The 23,869-nt window shown below is 44.2% G+C and overlaps 1 protein-coding gene across 2 annotated transcripts in view; it reads left to right on the top strand.

Moving 5' to 3' along the window:
- FAM171A1 (family with sequence similarity 171 member A1) overlaps positions 1-23,869 on the top strand; it is a 159,377-nt gene that overhangs the window by 75,127 nt on the left and 60,381 nt on the right. For both annotated transcript variants that reach the window (XM_063669603.1, XM_054435841.2), the window contains exons 2-3: positions 12,015-12,242; positions 20,161-20,253. In XM_063669603.1, coding sequence (XP_063525673.1) covers positions 12,015-12,242; positions 20,161-20,253 — 321 coding nt within the window. The remainder of the gene's footprint in view (positions 1-12,014; positions 12,243-20,160; positions 20,254-23,869) is intronic.

Genomic DNA, 23,869 nt, shown 5'->3' with positions numbered 1-23,869 from the left:
GAAGTATAAATAGAAAGCCACCCCTTCACGCATTAGGCATCCTGGAACATGCTTTACCAAGACATGGAAATTCAATGCACATGCTGATATTGTAAAATTCTAACACCAAGTAACATGGGGCAAAACCTCGTAGAGCAAAGGTCAGGTAACATTTTTACAATAACCTCTTATTTGGAAAATGTTTTTAAGTGATCAAGCAATTTTCTGGTGTTTTATTTAAGAGATGAAAAGCCGTTGTAACTCCCCTAAATTGGGGTTAAATGTAGCTAATCATGGTGCTAAGGAGAGTGACTCCTTTTCAGCTGGCCTCCCTGGCCCAGGCAGCCACAGGAGTGCTGGGCTACTTGGGGTGAGAGCATTTGCATGGCCTGCTTGGTGGGAATGGGCCTTTCTTCTACCCAGACCCAGTGGCCAGCCCATAAAATGCTGGGTTCCCCACCACTAGGGTGGGTTGCTGTGGAAACCAACAGCTCTAAAAACCAAAAGGAAAGAAAAAATGAAAATCCCAGAACAAAGGCCAATTTGAGGAAATAGAAAAGGGAATGAAAAGCGGTTAGAGGAAGCCAAAAACTTCATGGAAACAAACAAATGAAACAAATTTAAAAAATGGAGCCCACAAACTTTACTTTCCCTTTTAAGACCGAGCCAGAGTTTGTTAGAATAAATGTGAGAAATGAGAAGGGCAGACTGTGCAGAAAGCAGGTGGAAGTTGTACTCCCAGCTCTGGTGCCAGAAAAACCACAAAAGATTTTATGTTTTGGAATAGTACATGTTTTGGGGTTTGGAGGCAAAGTTATAAACTAAATGCATCCTATCGTTTATAGAAAAATAACGAAAGGTATGCATTATTTGACAAAGTGGGGATTAAAAACAAGGCATGCTGGCCAGGCGTGGTGGCTCACGCCTATAATCCTAGCACTTTGGGAGGCCGAGGCGGATGGATCACCTGAGGTCAGGAGTTCAAGACCAGTCTGGCCAACATGGTGAAACCCCCATCTCTACTAAAAATAAAAAATTAAAAATAAATAAAAAATAAATTAGCTGGGCATGGTGGCAGGTGCCTGTAATCCCAGTTACTTAGGAGGCTGAGGCAAGAGAATTGCTTGAACCCTGGAGGTGGAGGTTTCAGTGAGCCAAGATTGTGCCACTGCACTCTAGCCTGGGCAACAAGAGCAAAACTCCGTCTCAAAAAACAAAACAAAACAAAAACAAAAAACAAGGCATGCCTTCACATGGTCCCTCAATGTTTGCCGGCAGTTTTGTCAAATACTGACAGGGAGATTCTTTCATGTGCCTGTAAATTATGCACCCTAATTCCTTCCTCTTGTTCACTCTTAACTCGCTACTTAGAGGCGCCTCCTCCCAAGCCAACAATTGGAAACAGCCTTGTTGCATTTAGTTCTAAATCTGTGGCAGTTAGAAAGGAAATGACTAAAAGATAATGCTGGACTAAAAGATGATGTTTAGTTTTCTACCCACAAAGCAGATGCTCTTTGTACTACTTAAAATGGACCAGTTTGTGCCCACAGAGCCACACTCTTCATGTTTGCCAAGAGCAGAGGAGCTCTGAATCGTGGTAGGGGAAGAATTCCTGAGCGCTCGTTTCTTCCTCCTTGGCTGTGCAATTGGCTGATAAAAATTGGAGAATATGCTAGAGGCGATGGCTGAATTCCTGATGGTGAAATAAATTCATGGATGAGAGTGTGTAGCGAGAAGAGGTGTGAGCACACACTCCCGGAGTCCACCACCTTGGGCAGGCAGGCAGAACTGGAGCCCATGGTGGTTACTGAGAAGGAAGGTGCAGAGATAGAATCATGCCAGGATAGCACAGAACCCGAGCAGGGCAAGCAGCACTGCCCATCTAGCTGATTTAATGAGAAAAGACATTTATTACAGCTTTTGGGTAGCACACAGAACTTGTGGAGGAGGAGGCTCACAGCCAGAACAGTGTCTGAGCTGTGTGGTGTGACTCTTCCCGGAGCACCCCTGCTGCCCCCAACCAGATGCCTCCTCTGTGGTCCGTTTGGCCACAAAAAGGCCCTGCTTCTTCATGCTGCTGACTTCTGCATCAAATTCTGCCAACCAGAATGAGCAGAGCCACAGCTTAGCAGAACCATGGCCCATTTTTCCTCCTTCTTAGCTACAGGGGAGGCTGCGAAAATGAGCATCTGGAATTCCTCAAAGGGAGGAAGACTATTTCAGAAGATGCCAGAAAGACTTATCTGCCCATGGTACGCACCCTTCCAGCACCAGCTTCAATTTCATCTCTTCCAAGAAGCATTATTCCTCCCTGACTTCCGTAAACCACAATCAGGGCCAGTTTGCATGCAGTGAGTACCCAGATAGCCACGACCCTTTCATAGTATCAGTGTTCACACCATACCCTTCCTTAAATCTTTTGATGATCCCCCCACCTCTATGAATGCATTCAAGTCTTGTTTGTCTTTGATTCTGTTTTTAAATGGACACTCCAGATCAGATTAACCTTGTCTTTGCTATATATATATATATATATATATAGAGAGAGAGAGAGAGAGAGAGAGAGAGAGAGAGAGATTTTTTTTTTTTTTTTTTTTTTTTTTACAGATTCCTAGCCAGTTTCATTCTTTTTGCTTTCTGGCACATGTGTTAGTCTTTCCTCCCCACAAAACCGTAAAATCCTTAAAAACAGGAGCCATGTCTTTTTTTCTCCTTCTTTTTTAATCTCCCTGCAGTACCTTGTATCATGCTAAGCATATAGTAGCTGGTCAATAAATATTTTCTGATTATTTACAGTTAGTTATCTGGATTGATTAATACTTTTTAAATAGATCTCTATATTATCTATTTTTAAAGTAGTTATAAGAAATAAATGGAACAACAAAACACCAGGAATACTTAGGCCATGGATCAGAAGATACCCAGAAATGCCTACTCGTTTGAGAGATTAATTCAGCATCAACATTAGGTGACTACTGTGTGCCGGACACTATTCTATATGCTTAGGATGTGTGAATGAAGAAGAAAACAGAAACACAAAATAACTGTCTCAAAGTTTCCATCTGGTAGAGTTTAATAATAAACATATGAGTTATGAGCATGTTATAATCAATCAATGTCATTCATAAAAAGCAGAAGCAGAGCAGGAGAATATCAGAAATTTGGGGTGAGGCTGGGATCGATGTTTCAGACAGAATAGTAAGAATTATTTTTAAAAATGTTTTTAGGCAATCAAAAAAATTGAATATGTGCTGGGTATTAGATGATATAAGGAGATTATTACTTTAGTTGGGCATGATAATTGTGTTTTGGTGGTGGTTTAAAAAAATCCTTATCTGTTTTAAGTGGGAATACTTATGGTGGTCGGTGCAGTGGCTCACCCCTGTAATCCCAGCATGTTGGGAGGACGAGACGGGCAAATTGCTTGAGTCCAGGAGTTCAAGACCAGCCTGGGCAATGTGGCAAAACCCACATCTCTGCTAAAAATACAAAACATTATCCTGGCGTGGTGGTGGCGTGTCCCTGTAATCCCACCTACTTGGGAGGCTGAGGTGGGAGGATCACTTGAGCCCGGGTTGGGGAAGTTACAGTGAGCCAAGATCGTGCCACTGCACTCTAGCCTGGGTAACAGAGCCAGATCCTGTCTCAAAAAACAACAACAACAAATTTCCAGGGAAATAATATAACCTAATATGATATCTGGAATTTGCTTCAAAATGTTCCAGCAAAAAAATGGGGATGGTGGGAGCAATGCATGAAAGAAAGAATGGTAGAAAGATGACACTATTTGAAACTTCCTATCAGGACAGGTTTGGGAGGAGGGTCCTTGTACTGTTCTTTCTACTTTTATGTTTCTGTGTTCTGAATGTTTGTTTTCCCCTCAAGTTCACATATGGAAATCTTAACCCCCAAGGTGAAGGTATTAGGAGGTGGGTTCTTTTGGGAGGACATCAGGTCATGAGTGGGGAGCCGTTGTGCATGGGATTATCATGCTTGAGAGACCCCAGAGAGCCCCCTCATCCCTTCCACCATGTGAGGATGCAGTGAAAAGGTGAGCCCTCACCAGATACCTAATCTGCCCTAACGTTGGACTAACCAGCTACCTGAACTTGAGAAATACATTCCTGTTGTTTATCAGCTTCCCAGTTTACGGGGTTTTGTTATAGCAGGCTAAACAGACTAAAATATATGCGTTCTAGAATTTCCATGTTGAAAATTTTTAAAAAAGAGTAATCAGTGATAGGATAGCCTCATCAAGGAGGTGGTACTGAAGCAAAGACAGGGAGGTGTGGGTCTCAGCTGCATGGATGGGCATCTGGGGGAGAGTGCGCCAGGCCAGGGCACAATTGGAGCAGAGCACGTTCACTGTACCTGGCCTCCCTGCAAGTCCCTGAATGGGGAAAGTTTAGCAAGTGAGGGCGGGAGGTGATATAGCTGGGGAGGAGGGGTGGGAAGAGATCAAACAGGGCCTTTTAAGCCACTGAAGGACTTGAGTGAAGGCCTGATCCACAAGGGCTGCGAAGACACCACTTCAGAGTCACGCGCAGATAGATTTTCCTTGGGAGTTCATTGAGCCATTTGGATACCATGGATTTCTTGACTCAGATTCGGAGATCAGAATTGTCCAAAGGAACTTTCTGCAATGATAGAAATATCCAGTCTGCACTCTCCGATGCAGGAACCGCTAGCCAGTCATGGCTGTTGAGCGCTTACAATGAGCCTAGTGTTACCAAGGAGCTCGATTTTTAAATTAATTTAATTTTAATTAATTTAAACCAGTGTATATGCTCACATGTGGCTGATGACCCCTATATCAGGTAGTGTTGTGTTAAGAGATGATTAGTTTCACCCCAGCATTAATTTTGCAAACTTCTATTGACCACCTGCTGGCTCTAGGTACCAGCTAGGCCTTACGGTTATAAATTGAATTTTTAAAAAATAAGCCTCTATTCTTGAGGCGCTCATGGGCCACCCCAGACCCTCTAAAATAGTGGTATGGCCGGACGTGGTGGCTCATGCCTATAATCCCATCACTTTGGGAGGTTGAGGCAGGAGGATCGCCTGAGCCCAGGAGTCTGAGCCCAGCCTGGGCAACAGGGCAAAACCCTGTCTCTACAAAAATACAAAAATTAGCTGGATGTGGTGGTGCACGCGTGTGGTTCCAGCTACTTGGGATGCTGAGGTGAGAGGATCGCTTGAGCCTGGGAGGTCAAGCCTGTAGTAAGCTATGACTCTAAACAAAACAAAAGAGCGGTACATGGGTGGCCCAGACCCCTCATCTTCAGTCACAAGGGCCCCTGCACAAAGCTCTCTCTGTGGGAGTTTTAATTCAGTGGTAAACAACCTGGTCGTTCTCATCTCAGGACACCCCTTTGCCTGGCTGGTCCCTGTGTCTCCTCCAGGCCTAAGCTAAAATGACACCTCCTCAAGAAGGCCTCCCCTGACCACCCAGTTGAAAATAGGTTCCCCGTTCTGCCTCATGTCACCCAGTTTTCCTTGGGGCACTTCTTCCAGTTCAGAATGACTCTTCGGTATGTATTTAATCTCTAAAGCTAAAGCTCCTGAAGGTCAGGGGTCTGGTCTCCGTTGTACACCCCCACAGTTGGCCCAAGGTGAAACAGACAGAAATGGAAATGGACAAGAAACAGAGACCATGTGTCTGGAGAGCTTCAGGGAAATGCAGGGTTGCTGAGTCCGGCCAGATTACTTTCTTGAATCCACCTTACTACGGGCTTTTAAAGGAAAAAGAGGAATTAGCAACATGGAAGGGAAGTGTGGAAAAACATTGCCTTCAAAGGCAAGAAGCTGTGGCAGGAAGGAACAGGAAGGAGGAGCCGAGGGCAGGGCATGGGGTCAGGTGGGGCGGCTGGTGCAGGACAGGAGGCTTCTGGGATGGATCCTGTCCCTTGAGTGTGGTGGCTTTTTTTTTTCACTCTGTCACCCAGGCTGGAGTGCAATGGCGTGGTCTCGGTTCACTGCAACCTCTGCCTCCTGGGTTCAAGCAATTCTCCGGCCTCAGCCTCCCAAGTAGCTGGGACTACAGGCGTATGCTACCACACCCAGCTAATTTTTGTGTTTTTAGTAGAGACAGGGTTTCACTATGTTGGCCACACTGGTCTCAAACTCCTGACCTCGTGACCCGCCCGCCTCGGACTCCCAAAATGCTGGGATTACAGGTGTGAGCCACATGGCCTTCCTTTTTCTCTAAAGGGCGAAAAGTACCGAGTTCAGGCTTTGCAGCCCTTATGGTCTCCGTGGCAACTGTTGTAAATGCAAAAAAAAAAAACGTGTTCTAAAGTCAGCTGTTGTAATGCAAAACCAGCCCATGCAAATGATGGGGCGTGGCTATGTTCCAATAAAACTTTATAGACACTGAAATTTAAATTCCAGATAATTTTCATGGACTATATACAAAAGCAGGCAGCAGGCCACATTTGGCCTGAGGGCGGGCCGAAGTTGCTGCACCTGGTACGGGTGACAGTGGGGACGCATCAAAGGGTTTGAGAGAGACAGGGAGAGGTCAGCTGAGTGTATTGGATAGCTCCCTCTGGCCTCAGTAGGATCTCAGGGCTCAGGTCTGAAGAGGGTGACCGTTTTTGTAAAGTGGCTGAGCAGCAGTGTGGGTGATGGATGGTGAAGGCCTGGAAATAGGGCAGTGTTCACAAGGGTACAAAAGAAAGGCCTGCTTTGAGATGCAGAGTTTGTAGTCAAAATGAGCAGACTTTGGTGATGGATGTGCAGGGTACGGAGTGAGAAAAGGATGTCCCAGTCTGGGTTTAGTGCAGTCTTCAGGTGACCAACTCAGTGGGGTCCTCAGCACTCACTGAGCAGCAAAGAGTGCATCTTAACGGCATATTTAGGTCTGGGACCGTTTATGGGGTCTTCCTATAAATGAGAGTCATGTAGTAATTAATGCCTCGCCTAGTCAGATGACAGCTGCCCTGGTTGTCATTTAGTTCGGGATAGTTTTGTTTGCTGTTGAATGGATAGTCCCATTCTCAGTGTTATTCTATAACAGTGATGCCCCTGTGGGCTCTAAGAATTACCAAATCAGGCCGGGCATGATGGCTCACACCTGTAATCCCAGTGCTTTGGGAGGCCGAGGCAGGTGGATCACCTGAGGTCAGGAGTTTGAGACCAGCCTGACCAACATGGAGAAACCCTGTCTCTACTAAAAATACAAAAGTAGCCAGGCGTGGTGGTGCAAGCCTGTAATCCCAGGTACTCGGGAGGCTGAGGCAGGAGAATCGCTTGAACCCGGGAAGTGGAGGTTGCAGTGAGCTGAGACTGTGCCATTGCACTCCAGCCTGGGCAACAAGAGTGAGACTCTGTCTCAAAAAAAAAAAAGAATTACCGAATCATACTGACATTTTGTTCTCTGTGATCATACCAAGTGAAGAACTAAACAATGTCTTTTAACGTATATAATTGTAGAACTTAAACTATGCTTCCCATATTAGAAGAAATTCAAGTGGTAGAATCTAGGGCGTTGATTAGAGTGGAACTCCCCCTTTCTCTGTTTATTCATAAATCTTTTTTTTTCCCTCAAATCTCAGCAGTTTTTGCCTTCTGAGCAAACAGTGAAGACCTTGTAATCCCAATTGTTAGTAAATGTTGCATTTCCATAAAATTGCATAAATCATCAATGCAGGATTTCTGCTGTGTGATTATTAATGCACCATGAGTTAATTTATGTTATAATTTAGTATACTACTTAGGTAAAGACTACACACTGGGTTCAGTGTATACTGCTCAGGTGATGGGTACACCAAAATCTCACAAATCACCACTAAAGAACTTACTCATGTAACCAAATACCACCTGCTCCCCAAAAACCTATGAAAAAAAAAAAAGGACTACCATTTTATCCAGCAATCCTACTACTGGTATCTACCCAGAACAAAAAAAGTTATTATGTGAAAAAGATGCTTGCACATGCGTGTTTATAGCAGCACAATTTGCAATTGCAAAAAATATGGAACCAGCCCAAATGCCCGTCAGTCAATGAGTGGATAAAGAAAATGTGGTATATATATATACTATGGAATACTAATCAGCCATGAAAGGAGTGATATAATTACATTTGCAGCAACCTGGATGGAATTGGAGACCATTATTCTAAGTGAAGTAACTCAGGAATGGAAAACCAAACATCGTATGTTCTCACTTCTGAGTGGGAGCTAAGTTATGAGGATGCAAAGACATAAGAATGATACAGTGGATTTGGGGGACTCAGGGAAAATGGTGGGAGAGGGTGAGGGATAAAAGACTACACATTGGGTACAGTGTACACTACTTGGGTGATGGGTGCACCAGAATCTCAGAAACCACCACTAAAGAACTTACTCATGTAACCAAAAACCACCTGTTCCCCTAAAACCTATGGAAATAAATAAATAAAAATTTAAAATTAAAATTTATAAAAGGAATAGTATACTACTTGGGGACACAGAGGACCAAGTTAAATAAGAAATTGTGTGTGTGGGGACCAGGCACGGTGGCTCACGCCTGTAATCCCAGCACTTTGGGAGGCCGAGGCAGGCAGATCACCAGGTCAAGAGATTGAGACCATTCCGGCCAATATGGTGAAAGCCCGTCTCTACTAAAAATACAAAAATTAGATGGGCGTGGTAGCAGGTGCCTGTAGTCCCAGCTACTCTGGTGGCTGAGGCAGGAGAATTGCTTGAACCTGGGAGGCAAAGTTTGCAGTGAGCCAAGATTGCACCACTGCACTCCAGCCTGGGGACAGAGCGAAACTCTGTCTAAAAAAAAAAAGGCCAGCACGATGGGTCAAGCCTGTAATCCCAGCACTTTGGGAGACTGAGGCGGGTGGATCACAAGGTCAGGAGATCGAGACCGTCCTGGCTAACACGGTGAAACCCCGTCTCTACTAAAAAATACAAAAAATTAGCCAGACGTGGTGGCAGGTGCCTGTAGTCCCAGCTACTCGGGAGGCTGAGGCAGGAGAATGGCATGAACCCAGGAGGCGGAGCTTACAGTGAGCCAAGATCGCACCACTGCACTCTAGTCTGGGTGACAGAGTGAGACTCCATCTCAAAAAAAAAAAAAAAAAAAAATGTGTGTGTCGTGCACATCCTGATTGGATTGAAGTGAATTGACTAAATGTATTCTGTAATATCATATCCTTGATTTTCGTGATGCTGATTTGTGCCTTTTTGGATGTTAGTTTTCTCCTATAGTATGAAGTAGCCAAGGTTGGTTTCTGTAGCATTTATTTGTTCTTTCTAAAACATTTTAAGAGATTTATTTGGCACACACCCATAGCTCAAAGCTCCTCAAAGCCAGGTGGATGATTTAGCTAGGTCTAGGATTCTTTAGCTCTTGTCTGTGGTTATCTACTCAAGAAATGTATTAAATCAGCATGTGGAAAAAATGGGTGAAAAATGATTGACTAACTGAAATTTGCAGTATTGAAAAGACTGCTTTAGTATCATGAGACAGCTAGTTGGCAAGTTACCAAGGTGGAGATTCTCAAACCAAAAGAAGTTCTTCTGTATATGGTTGCCCCAGTGTAGGACAGAGCTCTGGATATAAAGATACTAACACTCAGGCCAGGCGTGATGACTCATGCCTGTAATCCCAGCACTTTGGGAGCCCGAGGTGGGTGGATCACCTGACATCAGGAGTTCAAGAGCAGCCTGGCCAACATAGTGAAACCCTATCTCTACTAAAAGTGCAAAAAATTAGTGGGGCGTGGTGGTGGGCACCTGTAATCCCAGCTACTTGGGAGGCTGAGGCAGGAGAATTGCTTGAACCCAGCAGGCAGAGGTTACGGTGAGCCGAGATCACGCTATTGCACTCCACCCTGGATGACAAGAATGAAACTCCATCTAAACAAACAAACAAACAAAGGTATTAATACTCTCTGAGAGGGTTGTCTCACCTGTCCCTTTTGTTTTATACATTTCTTCTTTCTAACTCTCTTCTCTGAGCCCCAAATCTGGTATTCCCAAGCACCATGTTGGAATGTTTACAAGCATCATGATTGGAATGACACAATTGCAGTAGCTTGTGTCGGTGCTTACTCCACCAGGCATTACACTAAATGTTTCTACCTATATGTTGAGCTATGCATGTTTATCATTCCCAGTTAGCAAATGGGGAAACTGAGGCCTACAGATGATAAATAAACTGCCCAAGGCTACATGGCTAGCACATGGTGGAGGTGAGATTCAAACCTCCAGTGAGAATTGCAGAACTCCAGGGTGTGTGCCACTGGGCAATACCTGCAAGGCTGACCCAGCACTCCTTCCTCATCCTCGCTGTCAGGCTGCTCTGTACCCAGCCAGCCTGCAGCCGGCTCATTGATGGGCACTCCACTGAGACCCACTCTGGAAGGTGCTATGAACATGAGCCTCCTTGGCCATCTCCTCACTTTTTGCTAGTCCTTTCCCCACCTTCCTATCCCAAGTCTTTCAGATCAGAGGCAGCTCAAAAAGCATGGCATGTGGTGCCTGCAAGTGACCAGGTGGACATACATCACACCAGCTGCTCGCTTCCTACGTAAGTAAATAGGGTTTATGGGAACAGGATGCACTTCTGAGTTGCTCCCCTACATAGTTCTGGAATCAGCACCCTTGACGTGATTGTTCTGCCGGAGTCTGGTCTACCACCATCTCAGTCCTGGGTTATCACAGTGTCCTCTTAATTGAATGCTTATTCTCCAGCCTTGCCTCTTCCTCAGCCCGTTCTTCACCCAGAGCCACATGTTTCTATAACATAAATTTGATCTCCACTCCCCTCTTAAAACCTTTGTGACTTCCTGTTGCCTTTAGAATAAAGAATAATCCTTTTAGGGAGCTCATAAAGCCATGTGTGATCTGGTCTTACTTGCCTCTCCAGCCTCCTATGCCTCTCACGCTCTCCATCCAGCTTTCAGAACCTGCCATTGTTTCTCCAGGAAACATGGCGTCTTCCTGCCTCTGAGCCTCCACACATGCTGTTCCCCCTCAGCCATGGTACTTTCCTGTTTACTCACGCATCCTCTCCTTCACTGTAGCTGTGTAGTTACAATTCTAGGCACAGAGTAAAAGTTCAATAACTATCCCTTGCCTGAGTAAATGTAAATTAGCCATTCTATTTTAATTTTTTAGCAATTTGTAACATTCTGTTTGTTTCCCAGATTCATGATCTGTTTTTGCCAATATTCCTAACTTGACTTCATCTGTCTTTTCAAATGTTTGGTTTTTTTTTTATTATTATTATTCTTTTTCTAACCTTCTCTTGTTGTACTCTTTGGGTCCTCCTTTTTAACAATAGTTTTCACTTCTTTTCAGTCTAGTGTGATTACCAGTGCACAATCCTGGGTTACTTCTGCCACATTTCCCAGGACTAGAGAAGGATACGGCCGCTTGTAGATACCATGGCCCACTAGTACCCTTGCTGTGGTAGCCCAAACACCATTGAAAGAGTGTTGTTGTCCGGGCACGGTGGCGCACACCTGTAACCTCAGCACTCTGGGAGCCTGAGGCGGGCAGATCGCTTGAGCCTCAGGAGTTTGAAACCAGCCTGTGCAACATGGCAAAACCCCATCTCTGCAAAAATTAGCCCAGTGTGGTGGCACACACCTGTAGTCCCAGCTACTCAGGAGGCTGAGGCAGGAGGATCAGTTGAGCCCAGGAGGTCGAGGCTGCAGTGAGCCGTCATCACGCCCTGTGCAACAGAGTGACACTGTTTCAAAACACACACACACACACACACACGAAGTGTTGCGTTGGTTGCCCAATGTTTTAAAGTATAGAATTTTTCTCTTGATCATTTGTTGATTTGAGCAGGCAGGAGTAAAGAAGAAAGCAGTTTGGGTCAGGCTGTGATTTTGAAGAAAATGGGAAATTGTGTGAAGTAAAAAGTAGACCTGTAAGGAGAAAATGTCCCTGGTAAAAACTGCGTATTTTGAGTGTCAACCCTGATGTCCTTACAGACCCCTCCTTCCACTTCCCATCACAGTCATACCAGAGTTGCTGTGGATGTTTCCCATTGACAGTAGCTGTTCTTTGTGCTTTCTCTACCTCCAGAGGTGACGCTAAAGGTGCACATCAGTGACGCCAGCACCCACCAGCCCGTAGCGGATGCGCTCATCGAGATCTTCACCAACCAGGCCTCCATCGCCTCTGGCACCTCGGGGACTGATGGCGTCGCCTTTATCAAGTTCCAATATAAGCTGGGCAGTCAGTTGATCGTCACCGCCTCGAAGCATGCCTATGTGCCAAACTCTGCTCCGTGGAAGCCAATCCGGTTACCTGGTAAGGTGTTCCTCATCTTTCTCTAACACAGAGGGCATTGGCTGGTGGGAGGATCGCGTAAGGCCAGGAGTCTGAAACCAGCTTGGGCAACATAGTGAGACTGCATCTCTACAAAAAATTTTAAAATTAGCCAGGCATCGTAGTGTGCACCTATAGTCCAGCTACTCAAGAGGCTGAGGTGGGAGGATTGCTTGATTCTGGGAGTTCGAGACTGCAGTGAGCCCTGATGACACCACTGCACTCCAGCCTGGGCAACAGAACAAGACCCTGCTTCAAGAATAAAATGAAATAAAATAAATAAAAACATACAGATTCCAGAACTCCACCATTCAATATGGGGAGGGGAATTTGCATTTTAACGAGCAAACCCCTCTCCCCCTCCACCAGATACTGTGAATAAAAATATTTAGCAAAGCTTGAGGCCACTGCTTTTTGATCTATGGAAAGTGGATTTGATATAGATACAATGGAGATCATCTAGGAAAGTTCGTAAGAAAAGGGGATAAACCTGAGAGATATTAAGCAGGTCTTGGAGAATGGACAGGAGAGAGGGAAGGAAAAGGATGAAATAGAAGGAATGTGAGTTGGACTTCGGGTTTTCAGCTGGTGACAGAGCAGGTGGTCCCAGCAGGGGCAAGCTGTGGAGTTGGGGAACTGGCCACACCACGTTTTCCTAAAGTTGATTGCACTGATGGCATGAATTAAAGAAGTCTCCTCCCTCACTCCCTCCCTCTCTCTGTAACTCCCTCTCCCCAAGCTCCAGGCTTAGGCAAAGAAGGACGGAACTTGGGGAAATGGGAGGAGAAGAACGGGTGTCGGGGTCATTGATTATAAGCTAAGTTTAGGGTATATTTAGTTGAAATTGCTGTTGGGACACCAAGTGAGCATATTCGGCCTTTAGTTTGAAATGAACTTGGGGTTCAAGAGAGAGATCTGGGCTAGAGGTTTAGTTTGGCTTATCAGCAGTGTTAACTATGATCTCCAGCAGAGAGTGGAGGACAGTGGGCCTGAGACAGGACCCCAGGAGGGCCCGCACAACAGGACAGGTGGCCTTTACTAGGTTATATCCAAAGGAACATTAGAGTCGAGTCTGCAATGAGCTGAGATGGCGCCACTGCACTCCAGCCTGGGTGACAGAGGAAGACCCTGTCTCAAAAAATAATAAAATAAATTAAAATAAAGGAAGCATTTGACACTCCCATCGTCCATGCTGAGAAGTCACTGGAAATCACCGAGGGATGTTTAGGCTGTCTCTGCCTGTTTCGGGAGAACAGCTACACAAAGCCCATCAGTCAATTCTCGTTGTTTGCAGTAGTTATGGTCCGTAGCCACCTCAAACATGGACTGAGCAAATAATGAACCACTGCTACAAGGGAAACGCAGGGCTGAGTTCCTGCAAGCCTCTGGTCACAACATTTTCATGAACCGATCAATAGTACATGCCTTTGTTTTATGTTGTCTTTGTTTAAAGAAATCTTATTTGATATATAGATCGTTGATTCATTAACATTGAACTCACAGCCCATAGCACCATAACTCATGCCTGAACAAAGCTGATCGAACACATGTGTTTTCTCTATAAGGCACAGTCACAACCTCCTCCTGCTTAGGAACATTAGACAGCACTACACTAGGGGTCATTTGAAACGATGGAATCATGCCTATAATCCCAGCGACTCTGGAGGCTGAGGCGAGAGGAGCTGGAACCCAGGATGTGGAGGCTGCAGTGAGCTGGGATGGAGCCACTGCACTCCAGCCGGGATGACACAGCGAGACTCCATCTCTAAAAATAAATAAGTAAATAGCAAAATCACCAACAGAATGCTTAAAAACATGAAAAGCTTGGCCCTGAATACATCTGGGCATTACAAATAAGCTTTAGCAAGTAGGGAGGTTTACAAATACAGAATTGGTGAATAATGAGCAGCTACTACACTTTGATCACATTCATTTTGACTCTGTTAACATGGTCATGTGAGAAAAACCATTCCCATCATATCTGTTTTTTTATTTTTTTATTTTTTGAGACAGTCTCATTCTATTGCCGAGGCTAGAGTGCAGTGGTGTGATCTTGGCTCACTGCAATCTCCATCTCCCAGGTTCAAGCAATTCTCCTGCCTCAGCCTCCCGAGTAGCTGGGATTACAGGAGCACACCACCACGCCCGGTTGATTTTGTATTTTTAGTGGAGATGGGGTTTTGCCATGTTGGCCAGGCTGGTCTTGAACTCCTGACCTCAGGTGATCCACTTGCCTCGGCCTCCCAAAGTGCTGGGATTACAGGCGTGAGCGACTGTGCCTGGCTGATATCTGTACTATTACAAATGAGTCAAGTCATAGGAATAATGAAGTTTAATTGAGTTTTGGACAAGGCATGAAGACACCTGGGTCCCAGGCCTGCCCACCCCTGGCTGGCCCCACACATATCGGCCCATCAACACTTTCTGAGCTTGTGTTTGTTTCTGAAATCAAGTTAATTAGTCTAAATAATTTCTAAGAATCTTCCCATGTCTTTGATTATTTTTCTGTGCTTGCTTTTTCAGTATAATAAAGATACTCTGCATTAGTCCACTCTAAAGAAATAGCTGAGACTGGGATATTTATAAAGAAAGGAGGTGTAACTGGCCCACGGTTCTGGAGGAGATATAGGAGGCATGGCATCTTCTGCTTCTGGGGAGGCCTCAGGAAGCTTCCAGTCATGGCAGAAGGCAAAGGGGGAGTGAGACATTTCACATGGCCAGAGCAGGAGAAAGAGAGAGAGGGTAGAGGTGCTACACAGCTTTAAGCAACCAGATCTTGTGAGAACTTACTCAGGATCACAAGAATAGCACCAGGAGATGGTGCTATACCATTCATGAGAAACTGCCCCCATGATCCAATCACCTCCCATCAGGCCCTACCTCCAACACTGGCGGTAAAATTCGACATGAGATTTGGGCAGGGACACAGATCCAAACCATGTTATACTCTTAACTAGAACTTAACAGGAAACATCTCCAAAATTTAGACCAAAAAATTTAGCCTATTGTGAAAAACAGAGTCAATTGCTTTTGTGCATATTTTTGGAGGTGAAGACTGACACTTCTGGTATTTCAGATAACTAGGCAAGGAAGCGAGAAGAGCTGGGAGCCTCTTCTAAAATATGTTGAAAATTTGAAACTAAAAAATGCCTTCTTTCCCACACGCGTGCAGCATACTGCTTGTGTGTACATGAGCATTCTTATGAAACCCGGAAATGGATTTCCTTTTTCATCCTTAATGATAGTTCCTGGAGGATGTGTTGAGGTTTTTTTCACTTTCAAGGAAGGGAAGAGAGGGAGGAACCCAGCATAAGGAAAACACCCTCCGCCTGTGGCAGGCAGGTAAGAATAAACTTAGCCATAGGAGATGCAATCCATCCACTAAAGGCTGTCATTCTACATCTTAATTATTGCTGTCTCTGCAGCCATCGCCCTGGCCCAGGTCCTTAGCGATGATCCAGGACTATGGCAATGGCCTCCAGTCCGGTTGTTCTACCCCATAGACCACCCACAATATAACTGAGCATTTGTGTATGAAAATATATGTGTGCAGTTCATGTATTAAAATATGTACCTGCGTAAAATTCTTCAGTGGCCTCAGGATGAAGTAAACGTGACACAGAGCCTCCTCCCCGGGCCACCTCTCCCTTCCGTATCTCATGGTCGGCCGCCCTGGGCAACGTGTCATTCTGTGAAGGAGTCTGGCATTTCTGCCCTTTCTGTGTTTGTCTGCATTGTTCTCTTGGCAAATTTGTTGTTGTTTTTTTCTTTTTTTTGAGATGAAGTCTCACTGTGTTACCCAGGCTGGAGTGCAGTGGTGCAATCTCAGCTCACTACACCCTCCACCTCCCAGGTTCAAGCAATTCTCCTGCCTCAGCATCCCAAGTAGCTGGGATTACAGGTGCATGCCACCACGCCCAGCTAATTTGCAGTTTTGTTTTTGTTTTGTTTTGTTTTGTTTTTTAAGACAGAGTCTCAGTGGCGCGATCTCAGTTCACTGCAACCTCCGTCTCCTGGATTGAAGCGATTGTCTTGCCTCAGCCTCCCGAGTAGCTGGGACTGCAGGCGCACACCACCACGCCCAGCTAATTTTTGTATCTTTAGTAGAGATGGGGTTTCACCATGTTGGCCAGGATAGTCTTGATCTCTTGACCTCGTGATCCTCCTGCCTTGGCCTCCCAAAGTGCTGAGATTACAGGCGTGAGCCACCAAGCCTGGCCAGCAAACTTCTTTTATTCCATAAAGCCCAGCTGGACTGTTTTCTGCCTCAAAAAAATCTTCCTGCCTGTCCTGGGTAGAATGAGATGTTCCTTTCCCTCTAGGTATCAAAAAAAAAAAAATCTACTTGGCATGAACAGCACCTCCAGACATCAATCAGCCTCCCCTCTGTGATGGGAAAAAAGCAGCATTACCCACGGATCTCCATCTCTCTGCTGCCTCCACCCACCTGGGCGCTGTGCTGATTGCATCCCTGGTCCCTGTCCTCTGCCCCGGGAAGTCCCTGCCGGTGCCAAGCTTGTTACAAGAAATCAAGTGTTTTAGAATTCAAAGAAAGGCCTAAAAAAGTAAAACAAGGAATCATTTTTCTCTCCTTTAGGAAATAAGGTCTGAGAAACAATTTGCCAGAGCAGCTGCCTTATGTATGAAAGTACCAAATATTTTAGGTGAGAAACATTTTCAAAACACACTGCGATGGTCACGCACCTCTCAGGGGATGATCACAGGTGATTTCGGAGCTCTGATCTCCCAACACCAGTCAGCTCAGAGCTGGTCAGGGCCTTGTAAATGTCTGCGGTTGCCGCGGGAGCTCTGGAATGGAACAGGAAGACCTAGGCATCCCCGTTTAGGAGGGCGTGGGGTGTAACCCTAGCCCGAGTTTTGAGGTGTGCTGCTTCCTACCAGCAGCATCTGCTAGGACAATCCTGCCCTTTCCTCCTCGCCAGGAGGTGCCCTGTGCCTTAGGTGAAAGGATCGCTGATAATAGTTTACCTATGAAGTGGTCATGCGGAATTTACCCGAGTTGGGGTTCCTCCCAACAGTGACTAATTGCAGAATATTTCGTCACCCCCAAAACCCCATACCTATTAGCACCGACTCACTCTTTCCCACACCTCCCAGCCCCTGGCAACCACTAATCTACCCTCTGTCTCTCTAGATTTGCCTATTCTGCACATCCCGCAGAACTGGAATCTTGGAATACGTGGCTTTTTGTGTCTGACGTCTTTCACTCAGCCTGATGTTTTCAGGATTCATCCATGTTGTAGCACGTGTCAGTACCACCTTCCCTTTCATAAGTGAATAATATTCCCTCATATAGACAATACCACACTTTATCCATTCATCAGCCGATAGACATTTATGTGTGTTGTCTCCGCTTTTCGGCTGTTACGGATAATGCTGCTGCAAACATTAATGTGTGAGTTTCTGTATGAACGTAGGTTTTGGGTTCTCTTGGGTTTATACGTACGAGTGGAATTGCTGCGTCCTGGGGTCACTCTGTGTTTAATATTTGAGGAACTCCCAGGCTGTTTCTGCAGCACCAAGCTGCTATTCTTGTCTTTCTCCTGGTACCTGGCCCATTCTGCTTGTCGTACAGCTACTTGTTTCAAGTTTAGTACCCTTGCAATGCATAACTCTTGAAGGCACAGGCTGCTTCTAACACTGATCTGTTCCACCCAGGATGTAGATCTGAGCCTCGTATATGATGACAGCTAAATAAATTGACTGTGTAGAGGATGAGTGAAAAGAGGTCACATCCACGGCCGACTCACTGGTGCCCTATGGCACTAAGAGCCAGCACTGCTTAACCGGGCACGGTGGCTCAAGCCTGTAATCCCAGCACTTTGGGAGGCCGAGGAGGGCAGATCATTTGAAGCCAGGAGTTTGAGACCAGCCTGGCCAACATGACGAAACCCCATCACTACTAAAAATACACAATTAGCCAGGCATGGTGATGCACACCTGTAATTCCAGCTACTCAGGAGGCTGAGACAGGAGAATAGCTTGAACGTGGGAGGCAGAGGCTGCAGTGAGCCAGGATTGCACCACTGCACTCCAGCCTGGGTGGCAAGAGCAAAACTGCATCTCAAAAGAAAAAAAAAAAAAAAAAGAGCCAGCACTGTGAAGTGACTGATCTTCTCAGCACTTATCTTCTAGATCCTGATGTTTTTCCAGAACGTCATTTACCTCTCTAGGCCAACTTTTCCATGTCTCATAGTGGTTGAGAACTCCAGAGTTCAAATCCTAGCCCTGGCATTTATTAGCTGTGGGATATTGGGTGAGTTACTTCCTCATCTGTAAACCTGTTTCCTTACCTGTGAAATGGGCGTGTTAGTAATGCCTACTTCAGGTGCCAGGTACGTTGGCTGATGCCTGTAATCCTAGCACTTTGGGAGAGCAAGGCAGTTGGATCACTTGAGGTCAGGAGTTTGAAACCAGCCTGGCCAACATGGTGAAACCCTGTCTCTACTAAAAATATTTTTTAAAACATTAGCTGGGCATGGTGGCAGGCGCCTGTAATCCCAGCTACTCGGGAGGCTGAGGCAGGAGAATCACTTGAACCTGGGAGGCGGAGGTTGCAGTGAGCCAAGATCACGCCATTGCACTCCAGCCTGGGCAACAAGAGTGAAACTCCGTCTCAAAAATAATAATAATAGTGCCTAAGTGATAGAGCTGTTTTGAAGCTTAAATACATTACTAAAATTAAAGCACTTAGAATAATGTTTGGCCTGTTAGTAAAGGTTCAGTAATGTGAGTGATGATTATTATTCTATAATGCATTTATTTGTTTTTCTCTTAAATTCATATGTTTTACCCAGAAATTTGTGGGGTTTCTAAAATTTTTTAGAAATCCAGGTACTTAAGCAAGAGTTTTAAAATAGCATAACTTGGCTAGGTGCAGTGGCTCTAGCCTGTAATCCCAGGACTTTGGAAGGCAAAGGTGGGAAGGATTGCTTGAGCCCAGGAGTTTGAGACTAACCTGGGCAACATAGGGAGACCCTGTCTCTACAAACAATGTTGAAAATTAGCTGGGTGCAGTAGTGCACACCCATGGTCCCAGCTATTTGAGAGACTAAGACAGCAGGGATACTTGAGCCTGGGAGGTCGAGGCTGCAGTGAGCTCTAACCGTGCCACTGCACTCCAGCCTGAGTGACAGAGTGAGACCCTGTCTCAAAAAAATAAAAATGGAAAGCACAATTTCGATCATGTTATTAGTTCCCAGGATTGGGGGAATATTCTTTTACCATGAGGTACACATTAACCTAGACACATATTTTTAAAGCCATTCTTAATGTTAACATCTAACATTATGTATTCTACATTCATGTAGTGTATACATGATAACTTTCATATACTCCTAATGTGAAGAGGCTTGGTTACTTTACTGAAAACTTCTGGCTGGGCACAGTGGCTCTTGCCTGTAATCCCAACACTTTGGGAGGCCAAGGCAGGTGGATCACGAAGTCAGGAGTTCGAGACCAGCTTCGCCAACACAGTGAAACCCTGTCTCTACCAAAAATACAAAAATTAGCTGGGCATGGTGGCAGGTGCCTGTAATCTCAGCTACTCGGGAGGCTGAGGCAGGAGAATCGCTTGAACCTGGGAGACAGAGGTTAGAGTGAGCTGAGATTGCGCCACTGCATTCCAGCCTGGGCGACAGAGCGAGACTCCGTCTCGGAAAAAAGAAAAAAAAAAGAAAACTTCTAACAAATGAAACAAGTTGACCATTGTAGGGCAAGTAATTGTTATATGAGATATTGCAATACACTTGTAGCATTTTAATTGTATTAATTGACTTGAAATCAGAAAATACAAAAAGTGCAGAGTATCCCAAAAATTAGAGTGGGCACTTAAATGTAAATATTAAAATCCCCTTCTATCCATTTCTTTTTCCTGCAGTATTTTCCTCTCTGAGCCTTGGCCTGCTTCCAGAACGCTCTGCCACTCTAATGGTATATGAAGATGTCGTCCAAATAGTATCAGGATTCCAAGGTATGTTTAATATTTTTTCAGTTTTTATTGTTATTTGATGGATACATTATTGTATACATTTATGGTATACAGTGTGATGTGATGTTTGTAAACAAGGTGGATTGATTAAATCAAACACATTAACCCATCATTAACTCGTCTATCACCTCACTTACGTAACATTTTTTATAATGAGACATTTGAAATTTACTCTTTTCATTATTTTGGTATGTATAATAATTAAAAAGAGAAACAACAGTCAGTTTTGGGCCACCTACTAAAATCTTATGGCTCATGCCTGTAATCCCAGCACTTTGGGAAGCCGAGGTGGGTTGATCATTTGAGGTCAGGGATTGGAGAGCAACCTGGCCAACATGATGAAACGGCATCTCTACTAAAAATACAAAAAAAAAAAAATATTTAGCCAGGCATGGTGGCACATGCCTGTAATCCCATCTACTTGGGAGGCTGAGGCATGAGAATTGCTTAAACCTGGGAGGTGGAGGTTGCAGTAATCCAAGATTGTGCCACTGAACTCCAGCCTGGGTGACAGAGTGAGACTTCATCTTAAAAAAAAAAAAAAAAAAAAAAAAAAAAACTTATATGGAATCCACTTATTTTTTTTTTTAATTATACTTTAAGTTATAGGGTACATGTGCACAACGTGCAGGTTTGTTACATCTGTATACATGTGCCATGTTGGTGTGCTGCACCCATTAACTCGTCATTTACATTAGGTATATCTCCTAATGCTATCCCTCCCCCCTCCCCCAACCCCATGACAGGCCTCGGTGTGTAATGTTCCACACCCTGTGTCCAAGTGTTTTCATTGTTCATTTCCCACCTATGAGTGAGAACATGTGGTGTTTGGTTTTCTGTCCTTCTGACAGTTTGCTCAGAATGGTTGTTTCCAGCTTCATCCATGTCCCTGCAAAGGACATGAACTCATCATTTTTTATGGCTGCATAGTATTCCATGGTGTATAGGTGCCACATTTTCTTAATCCAGTCTATCATTGATGGACATTTCGGTTGGTTCCAAGTCTTTGCTATTGTGAATAGTGCTGCAGCATCATTTATTAAGTAGGGAATCCTTTCCCCATTTCTTGTTTTTGTCAGGTTTGTCAAAGATCAGATGGTTGTAGATGTGTGGTATTATTTCTAAGGGCTCTGTTCTGTTCCATTGATCCATATGTCTGTTTTGGTACCAGTACCATACTGTTCTGGTTACTGTAGCCTTGTAGTATAGTTTGAAGTCAGGTAGCGTGATGCCTCCAGCTTTGTTCTTTTGGCTTAATATTGTCTTGGCAATGCGGGCTCTTTTTTGGTTCCATATGAACTTTAAAGTAGTTTTTTCCAGTTCTGTGAAGAAAGTCATTGGTAGCTTGATGGGGTTAGCACTGAATCTATAAATTACCTTGGGCAGTATGGCCATTTTCATGATATTGATTTTTCCTATCCATGAGCATGGAGTGTTCTTCCATTTGTTTGTGTCCTCTTTTATTTTGTTGAGCAGTGGTTTGTAGTTCTCCCTAAAGAGGTCCTTCACATCCCTTGTAAGTTGGATTCCTAGGTATTTTATTCTCTTTCAAGCAATTGTGAATGGGAGTTCACTCATGATTTGGCTCTCTGTTTGTCTGTTATTGGTGTATAGGAATGCTTGTGATTTTTGCACATTGATTTTGTATCCTGAGACTTCACTGAAGTTGCTTATCAGCTTAAGGAGATTTTGGGCTGAGACGATGGCATTTTCTCAGTATACAATCATGTCATCTGCAAACAGGGACAATTTGACTTCCTTTTTTCCTAATCGAATACCCTTTATTTCTTTCTCCTGCCTGTTAGGAGTGGTGAGAGAGGGCATCCCTGTCTTGTGCCAGTTTTCAAAGGGAATGCTTCCAGTTTTTGCCCATTCAGTATGATATTGGCTGTGGATTTGTCATAAATAGCTCTTATTATTTTGAGATACATCCCATCAATACCTAGTTTATTGAGAGTTTTTAACATGAAGGGCTGTTGAATTTTGTCAAAGGCCTTTTCTGCATCTGTTGAGATAATCATGTGATTTTTGTCTTTGGTTCTGTTTATGTGATGGATTATGTTTATTGATTTGCGTATGTTGAACCAGTCTTGCATCCCAGGGATGAAGCCAACTTGATCGTGGTGGCTAAGCTTTTTGATGTGCTGCTGGATTCAGTTTGCCAGTATTTTATTGAGGATTTTTGCATCGATGTTCATCAAGGATATTGGTCTAAAATTCTCCTTTTTTTTGTTGTGTCTCTGCCAGGCTTTGGCATCAGGATGATGCTGGCCTCATAAAATGAGTTAGGGAGGATTCCCCCTTTTTCTATTGATGGGAATAGTTTCAGAAGGAATGGTACCAGCTCCTCTTTGTAGCTCTGGTAGAATTCAGCTGTGAATCCGTCTGGTCCTGGACTTTTTTTGGTTGGTAGGCTGTTAATTATTGCCTCAATTTCAGAGCCTGTTATTTGTCTGTTCAGGGATTCAACTTCTTCCTGGTTTAGTCTTGAGAGGGTGTGTGTGTCTAGGAATTTATCCATTTCTTCTAGATTTTCTAGTTTATTTGCATAGAGCTGTTTATAGTATTCTCTGATGGTAGTTTGTATTTCTGTGGAATTGGTGGTGATATCTCCTTTAACATTTTTTATTGCATCTATTTGATTCTTCTCTCTTTTCTTCTTTATTAGTCTTGCTAGCGGTCTATCAATTTTGTTGATCTTTTCAAAAAACCAGCTCCTGGATTCATTGATTTTTTGAAGGGTTTTTTGTGTCTCTATCTCCTTCAGTTCTGCTCTGATCTTAGTTATTTCTTGCCTTCTGCTAGCTTTTGAATGTGTTTGCTCTTGCTTCTCTAGTTCTTTTCATTGTGATGTTAGGGTGTCAATTTCAGATCTTTCCTGTTTTCTCTTGCGGGCATTTAGTGCTATAAATTTCTTTCTACATATTGCTTTAAATGTGTCCCAGAGATTCTGATATGTTGTGTCTTTGTTCTCATTGGTTTCAAAGAAATCTTTATTTCTGCCTTCATTTCATTATGCACCCAGTAGTCATTCAGGAGCAGGTTGTTCAGTTTCCATGTAGTTGAGCGGTTTTGAGTGAGATTCTTAATCCTGAGTTCTAGTTTGATTGCACTGTGGTCTAAGAGACAGTTTGTTATAATTTCTCTTCTTTTACATTTGCTGAGGAGTGTTTTACTCCCAACTATGTGGTCAATTTTGGAATAAGTGTGATGTGATGCTGAGAAGAATGTATATTCTGTTGATTCGGGGTGGAGAGTTCTATAGATGTCTATTAGGTCCGCTTGGTGCAGAGCTGAGTTCAATTCCTGGATATCCTTGTTAACTTTCTGTCTCGTTGATCTGTCTAATGTTGACAGTGGGGTGTTAAAGTCTCCCAATATTATTGTGTGGGAGTCTAGGTCTCTTTGTAGGTCTCTAAGGCTTGCTTTATGAATCTGGGTGCTCCTGTGTTGGGTGCATATATATTTAGGACAGTTAGCTCTTCTTGTTGGATTGATCCCTTTACCATTATGTAATGGCCTTCTTTGTCTCTTTTGATCTTTGTTGGTTTAAAGTCTGTTTTATCAGAGACTAGGGTTGCAACCCCTGCTTTTTTGT

Source organism: Pongo pygmaeus, chromosome 8, assembly GCF_028885625.2.
Source record: "Pongo pygmaeus isolate AG05252 chromosome 8, NHGRI_mPonPyg2-v2.0_pri, whole genome shotgun sequence".
Classification (NCBI taxonomy): domain Eukaryota; kingdom Metazoa; phylum Chordata; class Mammalia; order Primates; family Hominidae; genus Pongo; species Pongo pygmaeus.
This window is presented reverse-complemented; position numbering and strand designations above follow the sequence as displayed.